At 36.1% G+C, this 27,993-nt stretch overlaps 1 protein-coding gene across 1 annotated transcript in view; it reads left to right on the forward strand.

The window, feature by feature from the left end:
• Positions 1-27,993, forward strand: part of MARCHF1 (membrane associated ring-CH-type finger 1) — a 548,248-nt gene that overhangs the window by 417,937 nt on the left and 102,318 nt on the right. Inside the window, 1 exon segment of the mRNA XM_081136454.1 lies at positions 6,110-6,160. Coding sequence (XP_080992580.1) covers positions 6,110-6,160 — 51 coding nt within the window.

The following is a 27,993-nucleotide window of genomic DNA, read 5'->3' on the forward strand; positions in this document are numbered from 1 at the left end:
GTTTTGTTTTTATTACATTTCTGGATATTTATTGCTAGAAGAAAGGAAGCAATTGATTTTGCAGTATTTCCATTAGGATAGACTCAACTGTTATAATAAATCCAAAAAATGTGATGGCTCAAAAGAAATACAAGTTTATCTTTCTCTCATGACAGTTTAGAGAGGACTTTCCAAATTGTCGGAGAGCTCTTTACAATGTGGCCATCCAAGGACTGGAGAATTCAGCTCTGCTATCCTATTCAGTGGCTCCCTGGCTTGCTCTGACACTCCCCATCCTAGCACAGAGCAATGCAACAGCGTGGAAGAAATGTTACATTCATGGGACAGGCAGGAACCTGGCGATTGCTGACTGTGTTCACACCTCATCGGAGGGAAGTGAGTCACAGGCAACCTGTAACGGGAAGGGAGATATATTGTGACTGGGAAGATGTCTACCCAGTTACCAGTCTGTCAATACAGGAGAAGGGAGAAGGGATTTTAGAAAATTTAGTAGACTCTGTCATATTTATAATGATCCTATATCTAGCCATTGCATTTCATTAATTGCGGTATTTTCTTTTTTAATTAGAGATGCTTGGAATTTCCATTCATATCAGTGAAACATATTATCAGTGAAAGAAGATTGTTTTATTGCTTCTTTTAAAATGTTTTTTCCTAAAAAGAATTCTTTTTATCATATTTGCTAGAAACTCTAAGACAAGTTGAGTAATAATAGCAAGAACAAGCATTCTTAACAGAATTTCTTTAATTAACATAATTCTAGTATTTTTCCATTTAGAATAATATTTGGTAATGGTTTTTAGAATATTGTCTTTATCACCTTAAGAGGTTTCCTTCAATTCTTATTTCACTTAGAACTTACATTATAATAAGATTGCTGAGGTTTGTCAAATATCTTTTTGGCATTTAATTATAAGATTATGTTTGCCCTTTCAATGTATCTAAAGAATTATGCTGACAGGCTTCCTGATAAGAAAATAACTGGAATAAGTCAGATTTATTCTAGTCCTTGTGCACATTTTGAATAAACTGCTGGTGTAGCAAAGATATATGCTACTATTTAGATAAAAGCTAATATTTTTTTAAAAGATTTTTTGCATCTGTAATCTCAAGACTAGAGCATAATTTTATTTTCCTTCTTTATTTCTTTTTGGGTACTTTTTTAATACATTGAAATTTTCATTCATGCAAGATTAATAATATGAATCAGGAAAATTTATGTTTCTATGGTCAAGGGTAGTGTAAATAAAATTGGAACTATGTGTTCTTTAAAAGTAAGATACAGCTCAGTTATGAAATCATCATGCCCTTATCTTTTTAGGGCATACAGACTTCTATTTACTTTTCCAATCTCTTCTTTGTTGTCTATCAAGTTTTCTCTTTATCTTAAATAAATCCTGGCAATTTTTATTTTGCTAGAATATGATTCATTTCCTCTAGGTTTTCAAATTTGTGGCAAGAGCATTACATGTAGTTTTTATAATCTGTTTTTCTGATCCCTTCTGTGTCTTTGGTTATGTATCCTTTCTCATTTCATATATAATGCTGCTCTCGCTTTTCCTTAACAAACCTTATAGGAAATTCATCTATTTTGTATTTATATTTGAAGGACCTGCTATAAAAAAGTATTTCTTTGTCCTTCTTATTTATATCCACTTAATGAGTTTTAGCTTTTATTTTTTAATAATTTTTACTATATTCTTTTATTTTGTTTTCAACTGTGTTCTTTAATAACAAAGACATTTATAGTTATAAATGCTTATCTGGATAAATGCTTTTTCTGGGTTCCAAAGGTTTTAGCATGTTATTTTCTAGAGTTTCTGGCTATGATTTCCCAGAGAGTCATTTTTTAGAACCAGCATTATCTAAAATGTTGGTAGTTAATTTTCAGATGATGATTTATTAGTCACATTTTGCCCTGGCCCATGTTACTTAGTGGTTAGAGTGTTGGCTAGTTTACCAGAAGGTATCGGGTTTCATTCCTGGTCAAGGGCATGTGTCTGGGTTGCAGGTTCCATCCCCAGCCCCTGTGAGGGTTCATGCGGGAGGCAACCAACCCCGCCCCTCTCTTTCTTACTCTCTCTCCCCCCCAAATATCACTGGAAAATATGTCCTCTGGTGAGGATTAACAAAAACAACAGCAAAAAGATTTATTAGTCATATTTCAAATTTTTATTTATTTTATTTGCACAATATCAAGAGAAGTACCCTATAAAATCTCTACTTAAATATTTTTGTTAAGGTATTATTTGAGGTCAAATAATTTTTAAATGTTCTATAGACATTAAAAAGAGTGTTTTTCAGCCTGGCTGGGCATAGCTCATTGGTTGAGCATCGACCTAGGATCCAGGAGATCGTGGTTCAATTCCCTGTCAGGGCACATGCCCGGGTTGCGGGCTCCATCCCCAGTTGGGGGGCGTGCAGGAGGCAGCTGATTAATGACTCTCTCATCACTGATGTTTCTGTCTCTCTCTCTCCCTCTCCCTTCCTCTCTCTGAAATTAGTAAAGATATATATATATATATATTTTTTAATATTTTTCAATTAACAGACATGAGATTTTTATATATCTATTAATTAAGTTTTTATTGCAATTGCATTAGTCAATTTTTCTACATTCTAGTTTATTTTTTGTTTATGTTACATTCTTTTCAAAGACTTTTCTTCTATTACAAGCTTTAATTACCCTAGCAAAATAGTTCTCTTTCTAATTAGAATTCTTCAGGTGACCCTTCAAATTATCTTACTCTATTTCTTCTTTCCAATACTCTTGACTTTTAGCCCAGGGATAAAAAGAGAGGAATATACTGTAGAATAGCATATCAGTGGTCTGTGTAAGACTGTCTCATTCTGGTTTCTTCATTCAGGAAGACTTTTTCCTTTCAGTTTACATATAAAACCTGCTACAAGCTTGCTTACTGCCCTCTTCTGTTTGATCAATGGTATAAAATACAGAGTATTCATATATAGATACTTACATATCCAGTATAGTGTGTCTTCTTTAACACAGGCCATTTCATTTTAAGGGAACTATGACACTTTCCTTAGATTATGCCATTTAAAATATATTAAAACAATTTAGTAATGATTTTTTTATTTGGTAATCATTGTATTTCTTTCTAGTAATAAAAATTCAACCATGCTTAATTGAGATCAGATTTTTAAAACACTATAATATTATTCATCACAAAAACTGACAATATCAGATACACTCATATCAAATAAAAAATGTGAAACCTCTTGAAAATATTAAAAAGCACTTATAGAACTAGAAGTCTCTCTGTGTAATGTAAATGATCTGCTAAAATCCAACATTGCTGTTTGATTATCTCAGAAATGTTGGAACTTTTTGGCTCCAGCTTTTATTGACCTACAAGGTCACTATAATTTGGGTACCAGTATGAGATGTTAGAATCTAAGACAGCTTCTATTTAATCTAAGGTAAAGAATTTCAACTGATCATAATGAGGTATGACAATCTTATCTGACTAATCTACAAAGAAGAATATGTCATTGCGATAGCAATGGGACAAGCCACCCAATTAATTATTAGCAAATTGGACAGATTGCTTTGGAAGTCTTCCAAGAGATAAAGTGCTTCTGGTGCTTTGCTTAGAAGGAAAGGCAGACCAAACCCTCTTAACCTCCTTGGGTAGAGAAAAATTTGATTTTCTATTCTTAAATTTTATATGCTGAAATCTAACCCACAATAGAGAGAAAATTGCAAGACTGAGAAACTCAGATGTTTACGTTAAAATTATGAGTCTAATAACTTGTAGTGATCATCATGAAATTTGAGGGAGCTCTTTTGGTGTTTTCTCTACCTGTAAATAGTAATGGAAATATAACCTTGTAGTCTATAAAATGTTTTCAGTTATAACTTGTTTGATTCTTACAACAATCTCCACTTCATAGTGAAGAAATTGAGGTCCTGAAACCTCAAACAGTGTGCTCCTGCTAGAGCTAGTCCACTCCCACAGGTCTAATTGCAAGTCAGTCTCTCACTCCCAGTCGCTGCCGTGGCAAGTGTGCACCTCTCTGTTCCTCTGTGTTAACTGGAATACAGACAATAGGGAAGGAAGCCATGGCCACAACTGTAACCTTTGCCTAAGCTCATTCATTTCTTTCAATGTCTAACCTCGTAGGAGAAAATGGAACCAATGGATTTCATGTAAAAAGATCTCTTGAAGTACTAAACAATCTAGCAGATGCTTCCTCCCCGTTAGACTGGGGAGTGCTGGTCAAGAGTATGGAATTATCTCCTAATTATAACCCTGTGCCCAACTCATTCACAATTGTGGAGGGAACCTGACCCTCCCTGTTTTATCTGAAAACACCACAAAGTCCTATTTGGTTTGGAAAATTAAGTAATCTGATGCCAAATTACATTTTCTACAGTACTTCTTGTTTCCTGCTGATGCACCTTTCAATTCTAGTTCCTTAATCACATTCTCAATGCCATTTAAATATAGAAAACATAAGAAAACACACTATAGCGAAACTGCTCCCAAAGCCCATTAATATCGTGCGGCCTATTTACCCCTGCTCCATTGTGTCAAAATCCTGGGTTTCACTGAGAAGGAGAGATGGATTGCTTTTGTTTTCTAGTCTCTAGAAGAGGAGTTGAGATGTCAGTCGAAAAGTACCTCTCTCCATCACCGGAGGAAGCTAATCAAGGAAAAATGTCTGCGGGTAGTAGATACATTAATCTCCCCCTGGATCACGGGCTGTTATGAGGTGTAACTAATCGTATCGTTGGGACTCATCTCGCTCTGTAATAACATGCTCCACAGTGACATCAGTGGTTGTAGGAGATGGATGTTGCATGTAAAGGAAAAAGTACTGTTGAGCTGGAATATCCATCTGCAAGCCTGTGCCTGACACAGTGACAGTCCGCAGTGAACTAGCTACTGTATTTCCACAGTAACACATTTGCCACATCCTGTCATCAGCATGTTTCTGAAACTGTCTCAAGCCATCATCACGGGGCAATTTCAGATCCACAGGTTGTTATAACAACTTAGTTCTCAAAAATGACCTCTGTCAAGGTGCCTACTCAAGTCCACTTTAGCACTGAGTCCAGATGCTCAGAAATTTTCTTTTTATGAGAATTCTAACGTATTTCAGTAGCAAAGTTAATTCAGATCTTTCACAAACTTTTGGTTTCCAGAACAAGTTCTCCAGTATTTCTGGACCAAAGAAATGCACTGTGATCTCTTGCTACACGTTAAATGCATTCATTCTGATTTGCCGGTCACTTATCCACCAACAGATAATTGGCAGAGTGGGAAGAGCCAGCAGAATGGACTAGTCAGAAGAGCTTGGGCTGGCCTTGGCTTGGGCACAAACCCTATGACTGTCAGGAACAGAATGCTTCTGGGCTTCAAATGAGGGGGTGACACTTTTTAAGGTCCCTTCTTACTTTAAAATTGTATGACTTCTCTTAAAGTTACTTTTTCAAATCCTTTTTTTATGCTTCTTTTCTACTAAATTAGAAAATCTTTAAGAGGCAAAAATTGAGGTTATAATTTTTAACTTATTTTTAAGTTTTAAATTTTAAAATAATTTTAAAAGTATTTTCAATTTAAATAGTTAAGTGTTTTTTATGTAAAAAGTATCTTTTAGATTTTTTTTAATTTCAAAAGGAAAATAACAGAAAAGATCAATGAAGTGCATGTTAGAAGAACGAATCAGATGCATGTACCATGCACCCGGTAGGCAATATTTACTGACACTGGGAACCAGAATTTATTCAGAATTTCCTGGTAGCAAAAGCAAAAGGGGAGATAATGCACTGTATTTCTACTGTCTAATTTTATTTCAAAAGAACTGCAAGCATTTTTTTAGAGAAATAAGCATTTCCTGGAACTAAAGATTTCTGGAGTGATATATACCCTGATGCCAACTGAAACATTTTCAAAGGGATACTGATATGTACTAGAGAAATAAAATTTAGTAAGAAACAAACCATCTTGTATAAGCAATTCATACATCTATTAGAATAACTTAGAGAGCATTTACACATGTGCCTGTGCTCTGCTTTTCTTTTTCTCAGTGGTAAAGACTATTGGCCATATGTTTAATCAATGACTCTAATTTTATTTTTCAGAATGAAAAATCCCCAGGACGATCCGCAAGTCGATCGAGTAATATTTCAAAAGTAGGTGAACTTTATTTATTTTCTTAATTGTTTATTGACTTCCATATTTATGATGTTTAGCCCATAATTGTTTTCTGTGAATGATTCACAAATATAACTCATGAATGCTTTTAACTATTTCAAGCTTTTACTGTGTTAAAAGGACATGATTTTACATGCAAAATGAATTAAGCTAATTTTTTTTCTCTTTAGTGCAGTATGCAAAAAATCATTTGCTACTTTCAGAGTATCATACAAAATATGTGTTCCCCCCCCCCCCATTTCAAGCATTATAGAGCTACCACATACCCAAGTTGAAACTATATCAATGTTTATGGTACGATTTCCATGAATTCAATGTTTCAGGAGTTTGGGCTCAACAATGCTAGAATTTAACTATTCTTATCACTGGGGCAGGTTTTGGAAATCAATTTAAGACATTAGTTTGGTTATGTTTACTTTAGAGTCAACAGATTGAAAAACAAAAACAAAAACAGAAAACAAGATACTGCCAAGACTGTCTATAAATCCAACCAAGACACCAGAATTTTGAAAAATTTTGGCATGGGAGAGATACTCTAGATTTTTATTTTGCCTCGGAAACAAAAATTAAGAACTGTTCTCTAAAATGAGGCACTATACGATGTATAGACTTGATGCTTGGGGAGTGGAAAGTCATTTAGAGCCATTTGTCAAATTGGAAATTTATGACTTCCAAGAATATATTTCAGACAGAGATGGATTTACCATGAATAAAACTTCCAATACAGTCCCTTCACTTGCCAGCACCCTTCCACAATCTTGAACTTAATTTTGCATATGTAATTTGTGTGTCTTTTCCTTCAAGAGGGCCCCCCAAATAGTAATAAACTTTAGACACTATAGAACCTAATTCTACTTCCAATTTAAGGACATTATAAATTTTTGTTTTGTTTTTGGCAACAAAGGACTTAACTACTCATTGAAAAACAGCTGTAGGCAGATTATCAGCATTTTCTTAAGCTGTTCTTCCAAGGCCAGTTCTTCCGAGACAATGTCAAGATGGTTAAGTGACACCTGCAAACACGCTGGGTTGATTACAGGAGCAGAACCCTGAGTGTAGGAAACCCTAATATTTTTGGTAGACAGTAAGCATGCCTGTTCATTGCTCCATAGGGAAACTATATCTCTATGTTGCAATGCTATCCACTGTACAAACATCTTTAAAAAAGATATTCCAGAACAAAAGCAGTAGTGCTTCTGTTTGTAGGACATGCAGAGATGCAAGAGACACATAAAGAATTGCAGTTCAATGCATGGTACTGAACATGTCTAAATACACTCAAATCTGGGTGTAATTACCTTCGTAGATATTTGAGAGGCAATGTGGCTTAGTGGTTAAAAGTACTAACTCTGGAGAGAGAACATCTGAGTGCAAGTTGCTGCTTACACAAGCTTTTTACTTATGTAACCCTGAGGCAGTCACTTAACCTTCCTAAGACACAGTTGCCTCATGTGTGACATGAGAATGATATCAGTCACCTGAAGGAGTTTTTCTTAAGTGGCTGTAAATTAAAACAATACCTTTGAAATGTCTGTTATTTTAGTCACCTCACGAAGAGCCTAGCCCGCAGCTGCATAGCATTGTCATCTCCTGAACTTGAATGTTAATGTTGACCTAGAAACTTGTAAACAGTCCTGACAACTCCTTCATCACACCAAATATTGTTTCACTATCCAGGGGTGAAATTATATCTGCATTTCCAAACTGTTGTTTGAGTTTGACATAATGCAGCTTGTTTGTAACATTTTAGCCTTTTAATTTGTTCTATAAGAAGTAAAAATGTCAGGAGTGTGGTTTCCCTTCTGTGAGTTCTTCCAGGCTCTGCTTTGTATTAACTGTGTCATTGTGTGGGAGGCAATTAATGATAAAAATGTGTGCTATTCAGAGGGAAATGAAAAACTCTCTTCTTAAACAGTCACCTAATTGTACAATAGCAAAAATCAACTATCTCACACCTCTGGGGATAAAAAGATTTTAGTGTGCATACTTTTTAAATTTAAACCAATATAACTTTCCTTTTATTTATGTTCAGAATGACAGTCACAAATGCTAAATACATCGTTGAATCCTTTTTCATGAATTACTGAGTGATAAATTGTTCATTAAGACCATATAACTTACCAACTATGAAATGGGAAAATCTAGCAATATTATAGTCCTTTTATTTTAAAGTGGTGGAGAAGGAAATATTAAAATGGAGCAAGGATATTTTTCTCTAATTTAGTCAAAATACATTTTTATGTAAAAACAAAACAAAACTGTGAGCTTTTCAAGGATGTTATAATCATTATAACAGAGTAATTATTAGCATGGTTTCCAGAGTAACTGCTCAGGAGGGTTGACTCCCTTAATAACTTTGTCTGTAAAAGGCGAATATATAACAATATCTACCCCTTGGAGAGGTGCTTAGAACACTGGCCCTGTGTAAGTATTAGCCATTTTTATTATGGGGCTCTTAATATTGATATCTCAGTAACAGCATCGAGTAAGTGCTCAGTAGGTCTTTTTGTAAGCAAGTGAATTTGAGACATGGGCTATAATATAGGCATTGTTTTATGAGTGGAATAAGAATAAATAAGAGATTCAACAGGATTAAGATGTGAGTGATCTCACAGAGTTGTATTGAAAAAAATTGCATATCCCTGTTTCCTTAACATATATATATGTATATATACACATATATATCAATAATAAATTATGTGAGTTCAGTAGCAATATCACTCATAATGGATGTCTTCCTTATTTTTTTGAAGTTCATGCCATTCCCTATCCTTCAATGTGGGAAAATCGCAGGTGATATAGAGGCCTCCCTCAGAATGGGGTAGCAGAAATGTTCTCCACACCATTGAGTCTGCTTCCCTGCCTATTTTTTTTTTTATTTATTTTTGCTGTTCCTTCCTGAATCAGCAGACCTTCTAATCATCAATATTTGTGGAATGTCTCCCATCAGGAATCTTATTTCATATTGGAATTAATGGAGTAATGAAAAAAATCTTCCAAGTCTTCAGTGATCTTACAGTACAGGAGTTAAAATATGATATACACATATATATTCAAGCTGTATAACGTCCTATGCAGAAAAGATAACAGAGCAGTCCTGACACTTCTTCTTAGACAAAAACTGATGGCAGGTTGGTCCTTGGCTGGCATCTGGGAACGGATTTCAGGAGTAGAGTACCACTTTAATTGATAAAAATGGTTCGCTGGGCCTAAACTGTGCAAACTATATGATTTGTCCTAAATATCTGCTTTCCTAGATGAGTTTAGAATTTGGTAGATACCGGGCAGTAGGTACCTCCTACTAAAAACTTTAGGCACTGAGCCTCCAGTGAGTTTCCCTGGTAGATACAGCACTTCACATAGTCACAATTCGTTGCTGCAGAAATTAAGAGCATCCTGTACAGCTCCACTGGGGGTAAACTTTAGGAAGGTTGAAAGTTTTCTCTTCGTTTATTCTGGACTTCATTCCACATGCCTTTCCCTTTGCTGATTTTCCTTTGCATCCTTTCACAGTATGAAGTCATAGCTCTGCTTATGATTGTAAGTCCAGTCCTATGAGCTGTCCTAGAAAATCGCTGAACCTGGGCAGGGTCATGCGAACCCCTGGTATATTAGTCAAAATAGTAGAGAGAGAGGGCTATGGGAGTTCATAGAATGATTACTTCCATTTGGTGAAAACAGGATAACATCAGAGAAGGTGTCTTGGGAGAATGGCTTATAAACAAGGACTTGAAGAACGGATGTGACTTGATCTGGGAAAGTACATTTAAGGGGATGTAAGTACAAGGCATGGAAGCTAGAAAACAAGGACTATAAGGAGAGAGGTACATAAACTAGTTTTTAAGGGCCTTTGACATGGAACTTTGATAAAAGGATGCATTCTCTGTAGTGTAGTCATACAAGTGTTCTCTGGTCTAGAAACAGAAGGATGGGTTAAGAATCCATCAAGATCCTCGAGATTTTTTAGAAAATATGTATGAAACAACATTATTTTTGCTATTAAGGACTGTATAAACATGATCTTGCTTTTGTGAGTATGAAATATCCAAGTATGGGATAAATAACAATTGTTGAATTGTTAGTGAGCATTAAACATTTTCTTCTTAGCTTTTACCTCTGAATCTTTGTACCATATATTATTCAATTGCAATTATATTTTGAGTTTTACAGTCATTTCAACTTTTAATTTTGTATTAGTTTATATTTCTAGATTGCTTTAGGACATATAAGAGAGATTGACCTGTGACTCTCTTCTTTTTTTCGTATTCTAATAAGATTTGTGTGCCCTGGATATGTTAAAGTTGACCCAAAAGTTCCAGAGAAGCTATATAGGTTTAAAACAAAACAATTGAATGTGCAGCTATCAAAACAACGTCAGTGTGACCATGGGAGCATTCATTTATCCATCACTTACTTTTTTCTTTCTTTTTGAAAAGCTGCTTTTGATGTTAGTGCTTGATGCTTTTTAACACACATGACTCACAAATAGTTTCCTCAAGATGCAAAATTAGCCAAATTTGGCCTTTCTGTTATTTCATCTTGGGTGAGGGATCATTACATTCAGCTAGCAACAGTGTATTATGTATTTCACGAGAAAAACCTTTCAAAATCAAACTGTCAAAAGGAAAGAAAGCCCTGTACTTTCAATTCAAGTCAACATCTAGGATTTTCTTTTAAATAAAACGCATTATGCTTTTTCATCTATGTAGGAACGAGCTCACAGAATCTAATCTACTTATGAAAAGAAATTCAAAAGCCACTACCTTAACAAAATGATATTTCAGTTAGTTTCCACCAGTTCCTATTATATTCCCAAGACCGCATTTACTTGACAAAGGTTCATCTAAATTGTTTAGTTGGTCTAGAAATATTATGTATAAAGTTAAGGTAAAGAAAGTGTATAGTGTATAAAATATTATTTCTAAAGCTTTCTCTTCTTTTGTCTGTGTACCCTAGTTTATTGAGCAATACATGTAGATCCATGGTATAGTCAATACAATTTATTTAACCAGCATTTTTGTAAGGATGTACTATGGACAAGGCATTATATGAAGCATAGCATTTTAAATAGATAGTTTTCTTGGATCAAATACATACTTTGATTTTACTTCTGTAAATTTTCATTTCTTCACATTTTGCCAGACTTGCCGTTAAGATTCCAAATACTTTCCAACAAGGTCAAAGTGAAAGCATTCCCAAAATGTAAAATGTACTGGGAATTCTTTCAGCTTAACCTGAGCCAAGCATCTGCACCTCTGAACAGGTGTTTAATGTTCTGATTTATTGAGAGATCCATCTTGGTTTGCTTATACAAGGGACCTATAAATCAGCCATACCCTCAGACTACATACCTTCAGAGGGTGAATTTGATAGGTTGATGAAGTAAACTGGGATGGAGAATTAGGAAACAACTGAAAATGGGGTGGACTAATTTGAGAACTTTCATTGAGCCTGAGTCCTGAGAACAAAGCTGAAAATGAGGATTAATTCAGTTGAATTAGCAAAGATGTTGGGGGAAGATCAGGAAAACCTGAGGCCTCCTTAAATCCTGAGGCTTTTTCTTTATATACACTCACTCCTTGAGTGATCTCATCTGGCCTCATGACTTTCTATAGCATCACAGGCCAACAACTCTCCAATAGTTATCTCTAGCCCATTTCTCTACCAGAAATTCCAGACTCAAATATCCTACTCAAAATTTCCACCTAAATGTGTAAGAGGAATCTGTCTTAGGTCAGCTTGCCCAGAAGCAGATCCTGAGATGAGAATTTTTTGTCATGACTTACTGTGGGAGATTTCCCCATGGGAGACACAGGGCAGGGGAGGGAAGGGAGTCAAGAAAAGTTCTCCTGATCCTGCAAGGGGGACCCTGCAGTATGAAACGTACTTGAAGTGGTCCCCACTTGAGGCACGGAGGTAGGACTTACATCTTCCCATGCCAGTCATTCATTGGCTCGGGGTTGCTTAAAGAGAGGGAAACTTCCAGGCACTTCGACTCTCTTCACATGCAGGTAAAACTAAGAAACCAAGGACAGTTTTCCAAAGAGAATCAGTTGCAGAACTTCAGAAACAAAAGTGCCCAGAAGCTGAAGGAGCCACATCCTATAACACTAAAAGGGGCAGGCTGGATCTTGGCGGGACACTAGCAGCATCTGCTGCGGCCCACCCGTTGTCCCCACTGAGATCCATATGAACTCTTTCCATCCTGTGATTCACTAGGGCATCTCTTTCTCTTGCACTGTTGTGGCTGTAACTGGGCAAGTCTAGCAACCATGGCCTGATAAGAGAGAACTTGGTAACCAGGGATGCTGATCCCTCAGATAAGTCACCTGGATCAGCAAGAGGATTGACAAAAGGTGAGAGGAATCTAGCTAGATGTGCAATGAGGGAGATGATGGACATCAGGTATGACATCCGGGCCAAAGCAGCAATGGGAGATATATTTCGTTCCACTTATTGTCCTCTTGTTTTTCCAAAAAGTGTAACCAGTCAGATTCCTGGAGCTCTGTTGAGGTGGAGTGAACTTGATGTGAATCACAAGTGGATTTAAGTGGTCCAAGGACTCATCTAGGGTGGATGCTGTTGGTTCCCCTCCCAGGTCCCTGCTACAGGCCAGTGTCCCAGCACCAGCTGCGTAGGGTGTTGACTGATAATACATAGCTCAGGGCTCACTCTCCAGAGCCCTGCCTTTGACCAAACAAGAACTCTCTTACCCAGGAGGCTATATACTCTCTTACCCCAGCAGGTCAATGGTACTTGACAGGAATGGGGACACTGATCCCCTTGTCTCAAACTGGGATTAACACTTGGTATCCTTTTTTTGCCAGAGTTTCCCTATGAGATCAGCTGAAGCTAGTGTCCAAGACAAAGTTCTGGCTAGCTCTACAGCTCCTTCTCTATAACTTCTGCCTTCTTCCGTTTATAAAAGCAGGGCTCTAGCAAATCACTTGGACAAGAATTTTTTTTCATTCTCTTTTAAAAAATTTTTTATTAAATTTATTGGGTGACATTTGTTAATAAAATTATATAGGTTTCAGGTGTACAATTCTATATAACACATCATCTGTATATTGTATTGTGTGTTTACCACCCCAAGTCAAGTCTCCTTCCATCACCATTTATCTCCCCTATACCCTCTTCTACCTCCTCCACCCCCCTTTTTCTCTGGTAATCACCATACTGGTATCTGTGTCTATGAGTTTCTTATCTCAGGCTCTGTGTCTAGGGAATGTAAACTAAGCAGTTTAGGAACTTTTACAGCAATTTTACATTCTTACAAAATCCAACCATAGGCTATTTTTAATTGTATTTTTTAAGAAAATTAGTCCATAAAAGATTGGAAAGAAAGAAAAAGAGAGAGAACTAGTCCTTCATCACTGATGCTCTGGAGCATCTAATATATTTTTAGAGGGTGCACATTTCTAAATTATCTAGAGTGCTTTAGAAGATCCAGGGGGGAGGGACGAAGATCTGGGGGGACCCTAAATTGTTTCAAATTCTTTTGAATATATATATGTATATGTATATGTATATGTATATGTATATGTATATGTATATGTATATGTATATGTATATGTATACACACAGACAGACATATATATATACATATGTATATATTCATGCCTTTTGTGAGAGAATACTTGGTTTTCATCAAATGAAAAATTTACAGAGGAGAATTACATCTCCGCATAGCTCTGGAGAAATACACATAAAGGATAAGTCTCTTGGATGATGGTGAGCTTTGTTTGTTTGTTTGTTTGTTTGTTTGTTTGTTTGGCTAAAACTGGATTGATTTTCCCTAATTTTGTAAAACAAAATGTGAAAGCATCTATGATTTTTCACTCACACATGGAATAGTTATAGAACATCTATTTATTGTATGCAAAAATTACTTTAGGCACTAGAGATTCAAAACTGTCAGTGCTACTAAAGTCACTGCTATTATGAAATGTATATTCTAGGATTATTGCACTTTCTCTGGATTGTTATCACTAGCTGAAAAGTTTTGGGGAGCTTTCTTTTTTGTTTGTTTTCAGAATTTTATCTAGGATAGGCCTCAATAACTCCTGTATCTCAAGAACTATGAAAATGCGCTTGGCTGGGCGTGGTTCAGTGGTTGAGCATTGACCTAGGATCCAGGAGATCAGGGTTTGACTCCCTGTCGGGGCACATGCCTGGGTTGCGGGCTCGATCCCCAGTCGGGGGCGTGCAGGAGGCAGCCAATCAATGACTCTCTCATCATTGATGTTTCTATCTCTCTCCCTCTCCTTTCCTCTCTCTGAACTCAATAAAGATATATTTTAAAAAAAAGAGAACTATGAAAATCCATACATTTGGGAAGATTTGCTTATAGTGACAGGTCAGCCTTGCCTTCAGTTAAAGCACTTTGAGGATCTGGGGGCCACTAGTGCTGGAGGCAGATTGGGGAAGCTGTTGATCTGACCATTGGGTGAGGTGGCCTCTGTGACCACGACCAAAAGTGATAAAAGAGAATACCCTGCATGGATCATGATTTGGATACTATAATGCTAGACAGCTTTGTTAACCAATTAAATTATGTCTCAGGCCTCACATGTATTCTGGCAAGCAGTAGGTACAGGAGGGCTTGAAATATTTTCTCTCCTTTTTCCTTCAGTAATATGTCCTTAAGCTATGTAATCTCTATTTAGCCATGATTCCTTTTCAGTATTAGTACCATGTTTAATCTGTTCAGCCTTCAAATAAGAGGAAGAGTTGCAGGTACTTTTTTTTTTATGTACTTTAACATGATCAACATTTGGATGGTTGAAGGGGAAAGGGATTTGTCTCTAAAGCAAGAAAATTTGGCTACATGGTTTCCAAAGGCTGTTTTAAAATTCCACTTTTAAGTATTGCCAGTGATTAAAGCTCTGAACAGAACATCTGCTAAGAAGCTGGGATCAATAACATTTTATCTCCTCCAACACTTAGTAGATGGATATAGTCTTCTTTCAATATTTAACCAGATTACATTCTATGGTCTCTGAACATCTCTTAAAAAGAGGATGATTCTCTTTGAGGAAAGTCCAGAATCAAAGTAATTTTAGATGAAAATAGTTAGTTGTTAAGAAAGACTATCTTTGTGGAGGTGAAATTCACAAAAAAGCTGCAGATTGGCTCATGAATCAGACACACGGGCATGGGATTACTGTTGGCATCTGTGCCCTGCATCTCCTCAGCTGAAGAACTCTGGCTATCACCAGGAGTGTAGACAGCTGAGATCGCCTGACCCAATGCCCAGCCAAGTACGGGCTTCTAAAGAACTCAGAAAACAGGGCATGCCAACCACTCAGTGGGAGAGAACAGGCAGAGCAGGGGAATAGAGTGCCAAGACATTAAGGTCACTTGACATATATCAAATATATTTCATATATCAGATGGACCAGTTCATTTCTACATAAACCCTTTAATAGTGGACTTGCATAGTTTTAAATTTCCTTTCTTTTACTACAATATATATTAGCAGACTTGTGAGATGAGTATAGGATCCCATGTCTTTTAAACCTGTCTCATGATGTAAATAGTAGAAGTCTTTCTCCAACAGTTTGGGTCCTTCAGGTCAAGACAAAAAGATCTGTTCTAGGATATATATGGAAAAAATATTCTATGCAGGTGAATTTTCAGTGGCAAGTAGCTGGTTATTTAATCTTCAACATTTCTGTTTAGTATGGTAGCCATTAGCTATGGGCGGCTATCTAAATTCAAATTAATTGCAATTTTTATAAAATTTAAAAGTAAGTTCTTTAGTTGCCTAGCCACATTTCAAGTGCTCAGTGGCTACAAGTGTTTAGTGGTTACAATATTGGACAATGTAGCTACAGAATATTTCCGTTATCACAGAAGGTTTGACCAGACAGACACTACTGTTGTAGAAAATATGTTAAAATCCTCTGTGGAAAAAAATAAGTGAAGGGTGCCTAAATGTTTTTAACACAGCTAGAAAAATGATCCCAATCTGGACAATATGTGATAATACTTAAAATTTTAACATGCAAGTTCTTAAATCCTGATATCTGCCATTTACTTAGACTTGCTTAACGAAATACTGAGGAGCGCCCAGCCGGGCGTGGCTCAGCGGCTGAGCATCGACCTAGGATCCAGGAGATCACCTTTGATTCCCTGTCGGGGCACATGCCCGGGTTGCGGGCTCGATCCGCAGTCGGGGGCATGTAGGAGGCAGCCGATCAATGACTGTCATCATCGATGTTTCTGTCTCTCTCTCTCTCCCTCTCCCTTCCTCTCTCTGAAATCAATAAATATATATTTTTTAAAAAGAAAGAAATACTGAAGAGCAAGAACTTGTGTTCGTGAATGGGTCGGCCCCAAGGAATTAATGACACAGTTCTGATTGTTGTGACTGTAGTACTGTAATAATGTTGGAGGTTGTTTTTCCAGACCAGATCATAAAGCTAAAGTGGGCCAGTATTTGGTTCCTATAAGAATTCTAAAAAGAAATGAATAACATAGTTTTAGGGTGCCAGGGTGGAAATCATCTCTTGCACTAATCATCTCTATTATTACAGAGAGCAGAGACAAAAAGCAGCCTTACAGTTGTTTCTTTTCCAGAGAAGGGATTTATTGTAAATGGGACTGATTACATTACATTTAGTTCTAATTTTTGCACATACTCATATATTTCATTATAATGAATCTCTGATAAAGTAGGAATATACATTCAAAGTCTGACTAGCCATGAATTAATATTTTTCTGGGATGTTGGGGGCAAGGTGGGGACAGGACATGGTACAAGCAAGAAGAATGACTGTTGTCCATTGATACTCTAAGCAGTCATAATTGTCTCCCTCTTGCTTTCTTCAACTAAAAAATGCACTGCAAGAAAAGTTGATCTGAAGCCATATTAATATTTATTTTCTCTGAATATTTTTAAGGTCAATAAACTACCCAAAATTTCTTTAAATTTAACATTGTAACTTAATGGTTGCAGCCTTGAATTTTTCGCCTATAATTTTATTTTAGAAAATAATTTCATTTTGCAGATTTTCTCATAACAATAGGCTACATTAGGTTCTAGCAACTATAAATATTCAACAGCCAAGGACTTAGACATAATCTAGCTCAAATTCTGTTTTTAAAAAAAAGAAGCATTGTTTAAGTCATTAAAAGTCAAAGAAGTCATAGTTTTTTATCATCTTTAACTCACTTAAGCAAATGTTTTCCGCAGCATTGAACCAATGACCCCTCTCACTGTCTCTCTCCTTTTCTGTTATTTTTTAGAATATTAAATATTAATTATCTTTTCACACTTTTTATGGTCTTGGCTTTTTTCTCTTTTTTCTATGTTACAATTGAATCCTGTCATTTTGCTTCTCTCACCTGCATTTACTTGGTTACTTGCTACCACCTAATATTTGTTTCCTTTCAGTGTCCTTGATCGCCTCCCCTGTTTTTGAGCTCTTTCCATATATCCTACAGTGAGGAGAATGTTGGCAGCTATGTTGTTAATGTAATTAATGTTCATAGTCAATTTGGAATGACTAGGCCAAATAAATCCACTTTGAGACTTCAAGTACCCAATTTGGCTGTCTTTGTTGATCAGATTAACTGGATAATTGTAAAATCTCTATCTCACTAATTACTGCAGAGACACATCATATATTCCCTCATTTGATTCTCACTTCATTGAAATTTACAATCAAAGTTCTATGAAGGAATAGTAACATATAAATAGCACCAATTTAAGCCGAAATTCAATAACCACTTGCATTGTTTTCCATCTCATCTTTCTGCTGAAGTGAAGAAAGGGGAAAATTATAATACATCTTTCTTGCTGCCACCAGGGGGAAGGATGAACGAGGGGAACTCTATATCCACTGTAGATAAAACTCATAAACATAATACATCCCCTCACGGCATACTGAAATTCTCAGACCTAATAACTTTTTATTTTTACCTTTAAAAATGAAAATACAACAATTAATTACTTTTTTGACCCATCACAGCCCTTATGTCTGCCAGAAGGAAAATTTTTGCTGACCAAACTACAAAACACTAGTATTTTATTCATCAACTCAGCAAAATTACGCTTTGTACTTATTCTGTGATAGGTGAAAAAAATATATAGCTTCTTGGGATGTACATTGAACTTCAGAGGCTATTGGACAGATAGCTTAGTGATTACAATTTCATATTAAACGCTTTCTTGATTCCCTAACTTGGTATTTTCATTCTTTCAAGATGACTTTGTTTAAAGTAAGAAAAAAAAAATACTGAACTTATTTTTTTGTGCCTGCCCATCTAAAAAAGAAACAGACAAAAACGTGTGCTGAAAAGCTAATAACAAATTTGCAGGTCTAATAACAAATTTGCAGGTCCCTAATTCATGTACTGCAAGATAAATTTTACATGGTTTTGGAAAGATTTTTAATGGAACATTAGAATTTGGTTTTGCAAGAATGCCTTTGCTCTCAGAACAGAATAAGATGGCTAAAAATAATAAAAATTATAGTAATCATTTAATGGTTCCACAAATATTTCATTTGATTACTATATTCCTGGGTTTTTCACAGTGGGTTTTAATGGTACACTCATTTTTCTACATAGGCGTACACTATACAGAAGAGCATTTTTCTTACATCAGCTGAGTTTCTGACTTGGGTTTTTTTTTTTCTAAATGGACAAAAATAATAATAGTTCATGTGTATTGAAAACTTAAGTGTCAAGCACTGAGCTAAACACTTAACCTAGGAGATAATGGTTCTTCACTTTAAGTGTTCAGGAAAATCAGATCGTATGATAGAAATAGTTCAGTAAATAAATATTCAGGATACTTGAGGGAGATTTCAAGAAAAATGTGAACAGAAATATGGCTCATCCATCCATCTTTCCACATACCTTAGGCTTCCCATGCTCATTCACTTACGTAAGAACCCAAATGTAGAAAAAGAACTACATATGACTTATATAAAGGTCTTTCTGCTCACATATAAGTGGAAGCCTTGCTTGCTGCTTAATACTTAACAAAATTATATTTTAAAATATATCTGAGGTAAAAATATTTTATATTGAAAATTATTCTGTTATTAGCATAATACAGGATTGATTTTTAAGTTTTTTGAGGTTGGAGATTTACCACATCTTATTAATATTAATAAGGATACATAATGATCACCTGCTACTTGTCATTTATTGAGCACCTACTATGTGTCAAGCATCCTAGTTGGTACTGTACACATATTATCACTAATCCTGATAGGAACCTTCTTAGATAGATCTACAATATAAAGACTAGAAAACTAAGACTTAGAATAACTAATTTACCCTAAATCATAAAACAAATTAGTGAGAACCCTGGATTTTTAACCTAGGTGTTGAACTTCAATAGTTACCTACCCATAGTCTAATGTGCCAAACCACCTCCACAGGGCTGCCCATTTTTTAATTGGATTTGGGGGGGGGCATGTTGAGTTGTATAAATTCTTTACAAATTTTGGATATTAATCTCTTATCAGATGTAGCCACTAATATAATTTCCCATTCCATGGGCTGTCATTTCATTTTGTTTATGATTTCCTTTGCTGGGCAAAACTTTTTTAGTTTAATGTAGTCCCAATTTGTTTACTTTTTCTTTTGTTTCCTTTGCCTTAAGAAATATATCAGAAAAAATATTGCTACAAGCAATGTTCAAGATTTTACTGCCTAGAATTTTTATGGTTTCAAGTCTAACATTAAAGTCTAATCCATTTTGAGTTTATTCTTGTGTATAGTGTAAGAAAGTGGTCTAGTTTCACTATTTTTGCACATATCTGTCTAATATTTTCAACACCATTTTTTGAATAGACTATCTTTACCCCACTGTATGTCTTTGCTGAGCCCTGCTCAGATCACAGATTTGTGAGCAAAAGAATTGTCCTTGTTTTAACCCACCAAGTTTTGGGATAATGCGTTACTCGGCCGTCATAAGTAGAACACATCCACACAGACTTTTTTCATTAGGTTCACTTCGACCCAGCAGGAAGACCTGACTTCTTTCAAGACTACTTAAGCCCAGAGGAAACAAGAGCCCTTACTCCTTAGCAGTGGAAGGACATCTTATCCCTTCTAGTTTTTCCTCCTCACTCTGCAACAGTAACCAGATTCAGTTAGTCTCTTACCTTAAAACTTTTCTAAATGAAAGACAGACAATAATCCCTATAGCTCCTAAAATCTAGATGGTGAATATCAAACACAGGTATCACCTTTGTGAAAAATAGTAAAGGACAGCACTTACTCAAGATATTATACTAACATCTGTCATTAAATTGTCATATTATATACTTTAATAAAACACAATATTTTACTCCCATCTGATTGAAAATTACTTTTCTCAACTATGATGTAAATGGCACCCCTAGAGTCAGTATGCAACCTGCACAACTGTATGTGCCAATCTAAAAATTCTTCTTAGGTTTTCCTAAATCTCCCTTTCCTTGGCTTGAGATGAATGAAAGCATTCTCTCAACCATACCAAATGGCACTTCTCTCCTGCCAACCTTGTCTCCCTTACATAGCCTGAAGGTAGTTCATGGTCTAGAAACGTCACAGAACTAGTTTGTGGAAGCCATCTCTTAGCAAGCTCTGTGTAGACATAACAGCAACAGTTCTTTAAAATATGGGAATACTAGTCGCCTGTTCTAAGGTGCAGTTCAGAAACAAGAATAGTCCCATCTAACAGTCCCAATAGCATATGGTTATTATTCATCTATTCAGCAAGTGTTTGTTGAAATATATATAATCTCAGAAACAGTGCCAGGCACTGGGAATGCAATCATAAGCCCTGATTTACAGTGTGATGAGTTATTCAGTCATAAAATCATACAAATACATAACAGTAAACTTTGATACAGGTTATGAAGGAATTTGAAGTCATAGTAGAGTATATTAGAGCACAGGTCTGAACTGAAGATAGAGATTCAGGATTTATCTCTCAGAGATGGTTGTTCTAAATTTAAAAAATGATATTCACAAGGAGTAAATGTATGAAAAAAAAGATCAGAAGTCTAAAGACAGAGCTGCAAGAAACACTCCATTGTCCATAGAGGAAGGATGACAGGAGCCCTTGAAGAACACAGGAAATGGCAAGAGAGATCGACACCAACCTGAGGTGCTGAGCCAGAGTCCCAAAAAGAAGACTGCTTCGAAAAGAGCTGGTGTTCCAGAGAGCAAAACTCCTAAGAGAGTTTAGGGAGAATTAACATTCAGAGAAGATTATTAGGTTTGACAAAGACCCAAACATTAGTCACCTTCAACTTCAGGAAAAGGGTCCTGAGTTTTATGATAAAGACACAGGGAGAATATTAAAGCTTCCCAAGGAAGCATTAGGCTGTGGTATCCAAAAAGGCTTTCTGGGTAGGTTTAGCCTGAGCTGAGTTTTGTAGGGTAAAGTAATATTTAGATTTAAAAAAAGGAAGATAGGAACAGCTTGTGCAAAGCCATAGAAAAACTAAACAGCATGACATGTTTTGGAACTGCTAGTGTTTGGAGTGAACAGGTTGAGATGGAACTAAGACAAGGAGGGACCTGATCATGTAAGATCCTTGGACGAAGTTACAGAGTAGAGCTTTACAATCAACACTGTAAGGACCATTGGAAGATTTAAAACAGGGAAATAACGTAAAAAGATCTGAGTTTTAGAAGACCACTGTAGAAGTAAGGTTGATCAGTTTAGAAAAAGACAGACAAAAAGCAAGAGATCAGTTAAAAGACAACTGCAACTGACCCAACTGATCCATGGAAGTGGAAGAAGTGGAGATGAATATAAGACATCCTTTAAAAATCCAAATATACAGGACTCGAAGGCTCTGGAGTCTGGGGTCTAGACGAGGGAGGAGCCTAGGGTGATGTTCAGGCTTCATCCTTATTACCAGGTTGAATGCACGGGGCATGTACTGCCTTTAACTGCCGCAGAGGACACAGAGTAAAATACAGGGCTGGGGGCGCCCTGGCCGGGTGGCTCAGTGGGTTGGAACATCATGCCACACACCGAAAGGTGGCGGCTTCAGTCTCCAGTTGGGGTGCGCACGGGAAGCAACTCATCTGTATTTCTCTCACATTGATGTTTCTCTCTCTCTCTCCCCCTTCCTCTCTCTCTAAAATCAGTAAACTTATCCTCAGGTGAGGATAAATAGAAGAATATAGGTTTGGGGTATTCTAGGGTTTTCTCAATGGCAGTAGGCTCTAGGCAATGCAATCTGGACTGTGGGGAAAAATAGACATATCAACATACACTCCAAGGTTTTCTTCTGGAAAATGATCAGATTAAGCTCTCTTTAAATTTGGGAAAATATTTTTGAAAAACCCAGTGATCTTTTGAAAGCCATCACACAAGTTTAAATGGAAAGCCCAGAAATCCTCCCAAAGCACTCTGTCAGGAGGGGAAATAATTTCAACCCTCTCCTCTTTTAATTGATTTCAATGTTCTGAGAACCAAACTTAATGTTTTATGGCCACAACTCACAACTCCACCGTACATCATGCCTCTCGCCCAGATCCCACACCACAATACCAAACGAGGAAGCCCTACGTACGTGACTGAGTAGTCCATACACTCGTTTTTGAAAAATTGGGACAGTTATAGAAATAAAATGTACATTTTTTTCAGTGGTCTTGACTACTGCAGAAGGTGGTTTCATCTAAAAGGAGCAATTTTTACACTCGGTGAACAGTTAAAAGTCACTAGCTGACTAAACAACCTGATAAACAAAACTGTTAGTATGTGGCTAAACAGCAAGGCATGGACCTAAATTTTATTAAACTTCCATAATTCCAAGAATCCAATACAAATAAAGAAAATGTAGAAAAATCCAAGGTGTTCCTGAAGGCTTAAAGGAAGCCCGGAAGAGATGCAAACAATAAAGAGAACAGTATTCGAGGTGCTGCAGTCAGCTGTATACTATGTAACTCACATAAATAGCTTATTTTCTGTCCAAAAAAATGCTCCAGGATAGTAGAAGAGATATACTGAGAGTTTATTCTAAAATTACCTAGTGTGAGACTTAAGACATTTGTTTCCTTAAAGGAGTCTGCCTGACATTTGAACTTCCTTATAAAATTGCATTAAATATGTATCAGCTTGAAGGGCCAACCAAAATAGAATAATGCATTTTCAATTCAGTCTTGGTTATAATTGACCTGTTTTAAAGTGCTTTTCTAATGAAATGGAAGCAATGCCAAAATTAATTCTATGCAAGAGGCAGAGCGGATTCTGTGTTATTTAATCATAATACATACCATCCACTTCGCCTGAGTGTGGAAACAATGCAGAGATGGTGATTGCTTTAATCTGGCAGGCCTGATAACATTGTCATAATAATCAAAATGAAGTTCAAGTGGTTTTCTGACCAAGTTTAACATTCATGTTTCTCTCTAAGAAATAAGGCAGGGCAGAGAACCAAGGACCTCTGCTGGGGAAGTTCTAGCTTGTAGCTGTACAAATAATTCTGTATCAAGGGCGATGGAGCTAAGGAGGAAGGGCCATAAACCCAATCCTCTTCTTTATCGTCACCTATTTATCTGCTAAATGCTAGACATCATGATAGAATTTTTTCACATGAATTAACTCATAAGTGAGTTTATCCTCACAAGGTAGCTTGCTTATTTAAAAAACTACACTTTTTACAGATGAGGAAACTGAAGCCATAAGAGTTTCAAAGTTATGAAATCTTGGAATCCAAAGGCCATGTGTTTCGCTCTACCATGCTGCTCTGTTTAGTAATCTAGCAGGGCACAGTGTGCCAAGCGCTCTGCTGGAGGGTGGAGACAGACCGTGGATAAAAAGTCAGAGGCCCTGGGTAGTTACAAAATAGTCATGAGGATGTGAAGTACAGCACAGGGAATATACTCAATAATGTGATATGTATGGTGCCGGGTGGGTGCTGGGAATATGTGGGGAGGGGAAAATGGGAACGCTCTGTGAAGGGTCTGATTGTCTGGCCACTGTGCTATACACCTGAGACTGATACAGAGCAATGTGGGAGGTGAAAAAAGGACAACATTAGAAATACAATAAAATTACTGACCAATAAAAAAAAAGTTACAGTCCCTGACAAAGCATTCACACTAGTGGGAGAGACCAACCACTGACAGTAAAGATATAAACAAGATGATGTTATCAGCTGGGAGTAAATGCTGCTGAAGAAATAAAGAGTTGGCCTAGAGAATTAGGGAGGGGGATTATTTGTTTGTTTTCAGTGGGACATGAATAGGCAAGGCCTCTCTCAGGAAGAGATATTTTAAGGAGAGACCTGAATGATACAAAAGCAGTAGGCTTAAGCGAAAGGCTGTTGTACCAGGAAACAGTAAACTCCAAAATTCTGAGGTGACAGGAGCTTGGCATGTTCCAAGTAAGCACCAGTAGAAGGCTAGTTTGGCAAAAAATGTAATAGATTCTGGAGAGAAAAGCATGAAATAAGGTTGTAACACATCATGAGCCACATCACCCAGAGATTTGTAGAACAGTCTGGATTTTATCCTAAGAATAATGGGAAGCTATAGAATTGCAATAAGAAAGTGACATAATCTAATTTACATCTTTAAACAATTGTTCTAGGTTCTGTGTGGAAAAGAGATTGCTTATTTTTTGTCTACTTGGTTGCAGTTTCTGAGCGGGATATGTAAAATTCTCAAGTGACCATGCTTAATTTAATGCTTGTCCCTGAGAAGTTTTGATTTATATATTTTGAGTCCATATTACAGGTGCACGTATATTTGTTAAGTCATGCCTCTTTTTCTTTTTTTCTTTTTTTTTCAATATATAACATTCTTGTGGACTCATGTGATGTTTTTGCTTTGAATTCTATTTTGTTAGGTTTTAACATTGCTATCCCAGCTTCTTTGTTCTTTACATTTTCCCTGATTTTGTAAAAAAATCATCTTTTACATTTCAGGACTGTCACTTGCAAAAAACATGATGGAATCTTACTTTTTAAATCCAATCTTTGGATCTATAACTGTTTCTATTTTTAATTATATATTAACTTAATTCTCTTGTTTCTTGTCTCTATTTTTGTTTTTCTTTGATAGGTCTAGTTTACTTCTTTCCATTTTAAAGCTGTACATTATCTTTCTGTTCTTAATGTGGGTGATCTCAGCTGAAGAACTATAGTAAGTTTATTTCATTTTCTGAGTTCTTAAATGTACCGGTATCTACACATTCTACGAAATAAAACTACCACGCTGGCACAGGCTCCATCCCTTTGCTACTTTCTTCTCCATCTCCTTCAGGGTCGTCTTCTTCTTCTTCTTCTTCTTCTTCTTCTTCTTCTTCTTCTTCTTCTTCTTCTTCTTTTTCTTTTCTTCTTCTTCTTCTTTATTTTTCTTGTTTGTTTAGGTGTTGCAGTATCACCTATTTTTGTCACCTGCATTTCATGAAATGGCTATTTTGCAACTGTTAGGAGAGCAAATCTTATTTAATAGGATATCTTTGTTCTGTTAGCATTTTGTTTAGATATAAAAACTAAGAGAATTCTTCTGTTTTTGTTATTGTAAACTGAGGAAACAATTAATAAAAAGAATAACTAAAAGCCTAGTGTGAAGATGATTAAAAGGTTTAGAAATTCCAAAATGCTGAACATTAAAAAAAAATGCAACTGCCATAATATTCTGGTAAGAGTGTAAGTTAATACAACATTCTTGGACTTAATCAGATAACACTAATTCAATTAGGCATTTGTTAAATATTAAATGGGGCCAATTGAGCAAAAATTTTTAAATGGATTTATTACTTGACCTGCAATTTTATGTCTAGAAATGTATGCTAATAAGTAATGAAGGACACATAAATTAGTTTCTCTAAAGCTGCTTATTTCAGCTTGATGTGTGTGGTAGGCTGAATAATGATCCTTCAAAGATATCCATGTCTTAATCCTTGGAACCTGTGAATATGTTTCCTTTCATGGCAAAGGGGACTTTGCAGATGTGATTAGGTAAAAGATCTTGAGATGGGAAGATTATCCTGGATTACCTGGGTGGGCCCAATATAATCAGAAAGGTTCATATAAGAGGGAAGCAAAGGGTCAAAGTTAGGAAAAGGACCTGTGACAACAGAACCAGGTGTTGAAGTGATGCACTCTGAAGATGGAAGAAAGGGCATGAGCCAAGAAACACAGGTGACTTCTAGAAATTGGAAAAGGCAAGGAAATAGATTCTCCCCTGGAGCCTTAAAAAAGAACACAACCCTGCCGACATCTTAGTTTTAGACTTCTGACCCCTGGAACTGTAAGAGAATAAAATTAGTTATTTTAAGCCACGAAACTTGTGGTGATTTATTAAAGTGGCAATAAGAAAATAATAAGTACATAGTAGTAAAAAAGTTAAAACAAGTAAACTACAAGAAGTTAATTAAGGACACATCAAAAATATATATTATGCAAATTACAAATAACAAGCTGCATTTTTAAGTGGTGTGTGTGTGTGTGTGTGTGTGTGTGTGTGTGTGTGTGCGTGCGTGCCAGGATATTTTAAAGAGTTTTACATATATTATCTCAATTACTGCTCCTACGAGGTGAATAATATTATCCCCATTTTACAGATGAGGTAGTTAAGGCACTGAGAGGCTAAGATATGTGCCCAAGATGATAGTCAGTGACAGATTTGAAACTGGGATATGAGACCCCTGAGTCTGCACTCTTAGTTTTCTTTGTATAAATAACCACAGACAGTAAAGAAAGCAAGCACATGTATATATAACCATGATAATGCCTCAGAGTGGAAAACAGGCAAATTTTATTTTTTCTTTCCTTTAACTGAAGAATAAACTTTAATTACTTCTGAGATACAGAAAAATAACTTTAAAAAAAAGCTAGAAAATAATAAAAGTTTTAAAAAGCCGTTGAGATGATCTTTAAAAAAATCCTTCTTATTTTTATTTTTAGAAAAAAACTTTCACCTTTTTTGTTTAGAACTAAATTGCTATGAGGATTTTATATAAGTATGTAATTGTCTAGAGAATGAAATTATGTCATGACCTACTTGATTGCATACTATTCAGAGTTTTGTAAATCTCACATATGCATATTTTTAAAACCAGTACATTTACTTATAAATACCAATAAAGATACATATGAGAAAATGTAACATTAGAGGCTGAACTAAACAATTATCCCTAGGGGGAAAATGGCATCTAGCTAGCTTCTCATGTGTCCCACCCCATCACCATTTACAAGTAAAGTACAGAGACATACGAAAACTACCAGAAGAGAGATATACTAAAAAAGAAAAGCAAAAACAATTGGTGAAAGACTTGCATTCTGTTCTTGCTTGAAGTTTAAAAAACTATTAGAATCTGCTTCCACCAGACCCCTAATTCAATATATAAAGTCTCTTCTAAAGCAAAGTCTTACAAGCTATCCCTCTACCTTGAGTGTTCTGTTTTTTGAAGTAGCCAACGTACTGATTCACACATCCACAGTCACTCTCAGCCTTTCTACATCTTGTTGGTAATTGTATTTCCCAGAACACAAAAAAAGCATATTTATAGAGAAATGGCTATAGCTATAGAAAGAGATAAGACAAAAGAGCCTTTGTAACAATAAGTAGTGATGATTTTGTTTTCATTTATCTCATCTATTTGAAGGCTAGGCAGTAGGTCTTGCAGAAGATTTCCTCTGCATCCAATTGCTAAAACAGGGAACTAGGCAAGAGGCTGTAGCCTCCATAAACTATCCCGTTAAATGCACAGGGAAGGATTTAACCAGCCAACTAGTGAACCCAGAAGGAACGAAGTCAAAGATAATCTCATGGTCTTCCCAGTGGCATACAGTAGGTCTGACTAGCTCTCCTCTTGTTCAAAGAATTAATA

The sequence above is a fragment of the Miniopterus schreibersii genome (genome assembly GCF_964146895.1).
Source record: "Miniopterus schreibersii genome assembly, chromosome: 4".
Taxonomy (NCBI): Eukaryota; Metazoa; Chordata; class Mammalia; order Chiroptera; family Miniopteridae; genus Miniopterus; species Miniopterus schreibersii.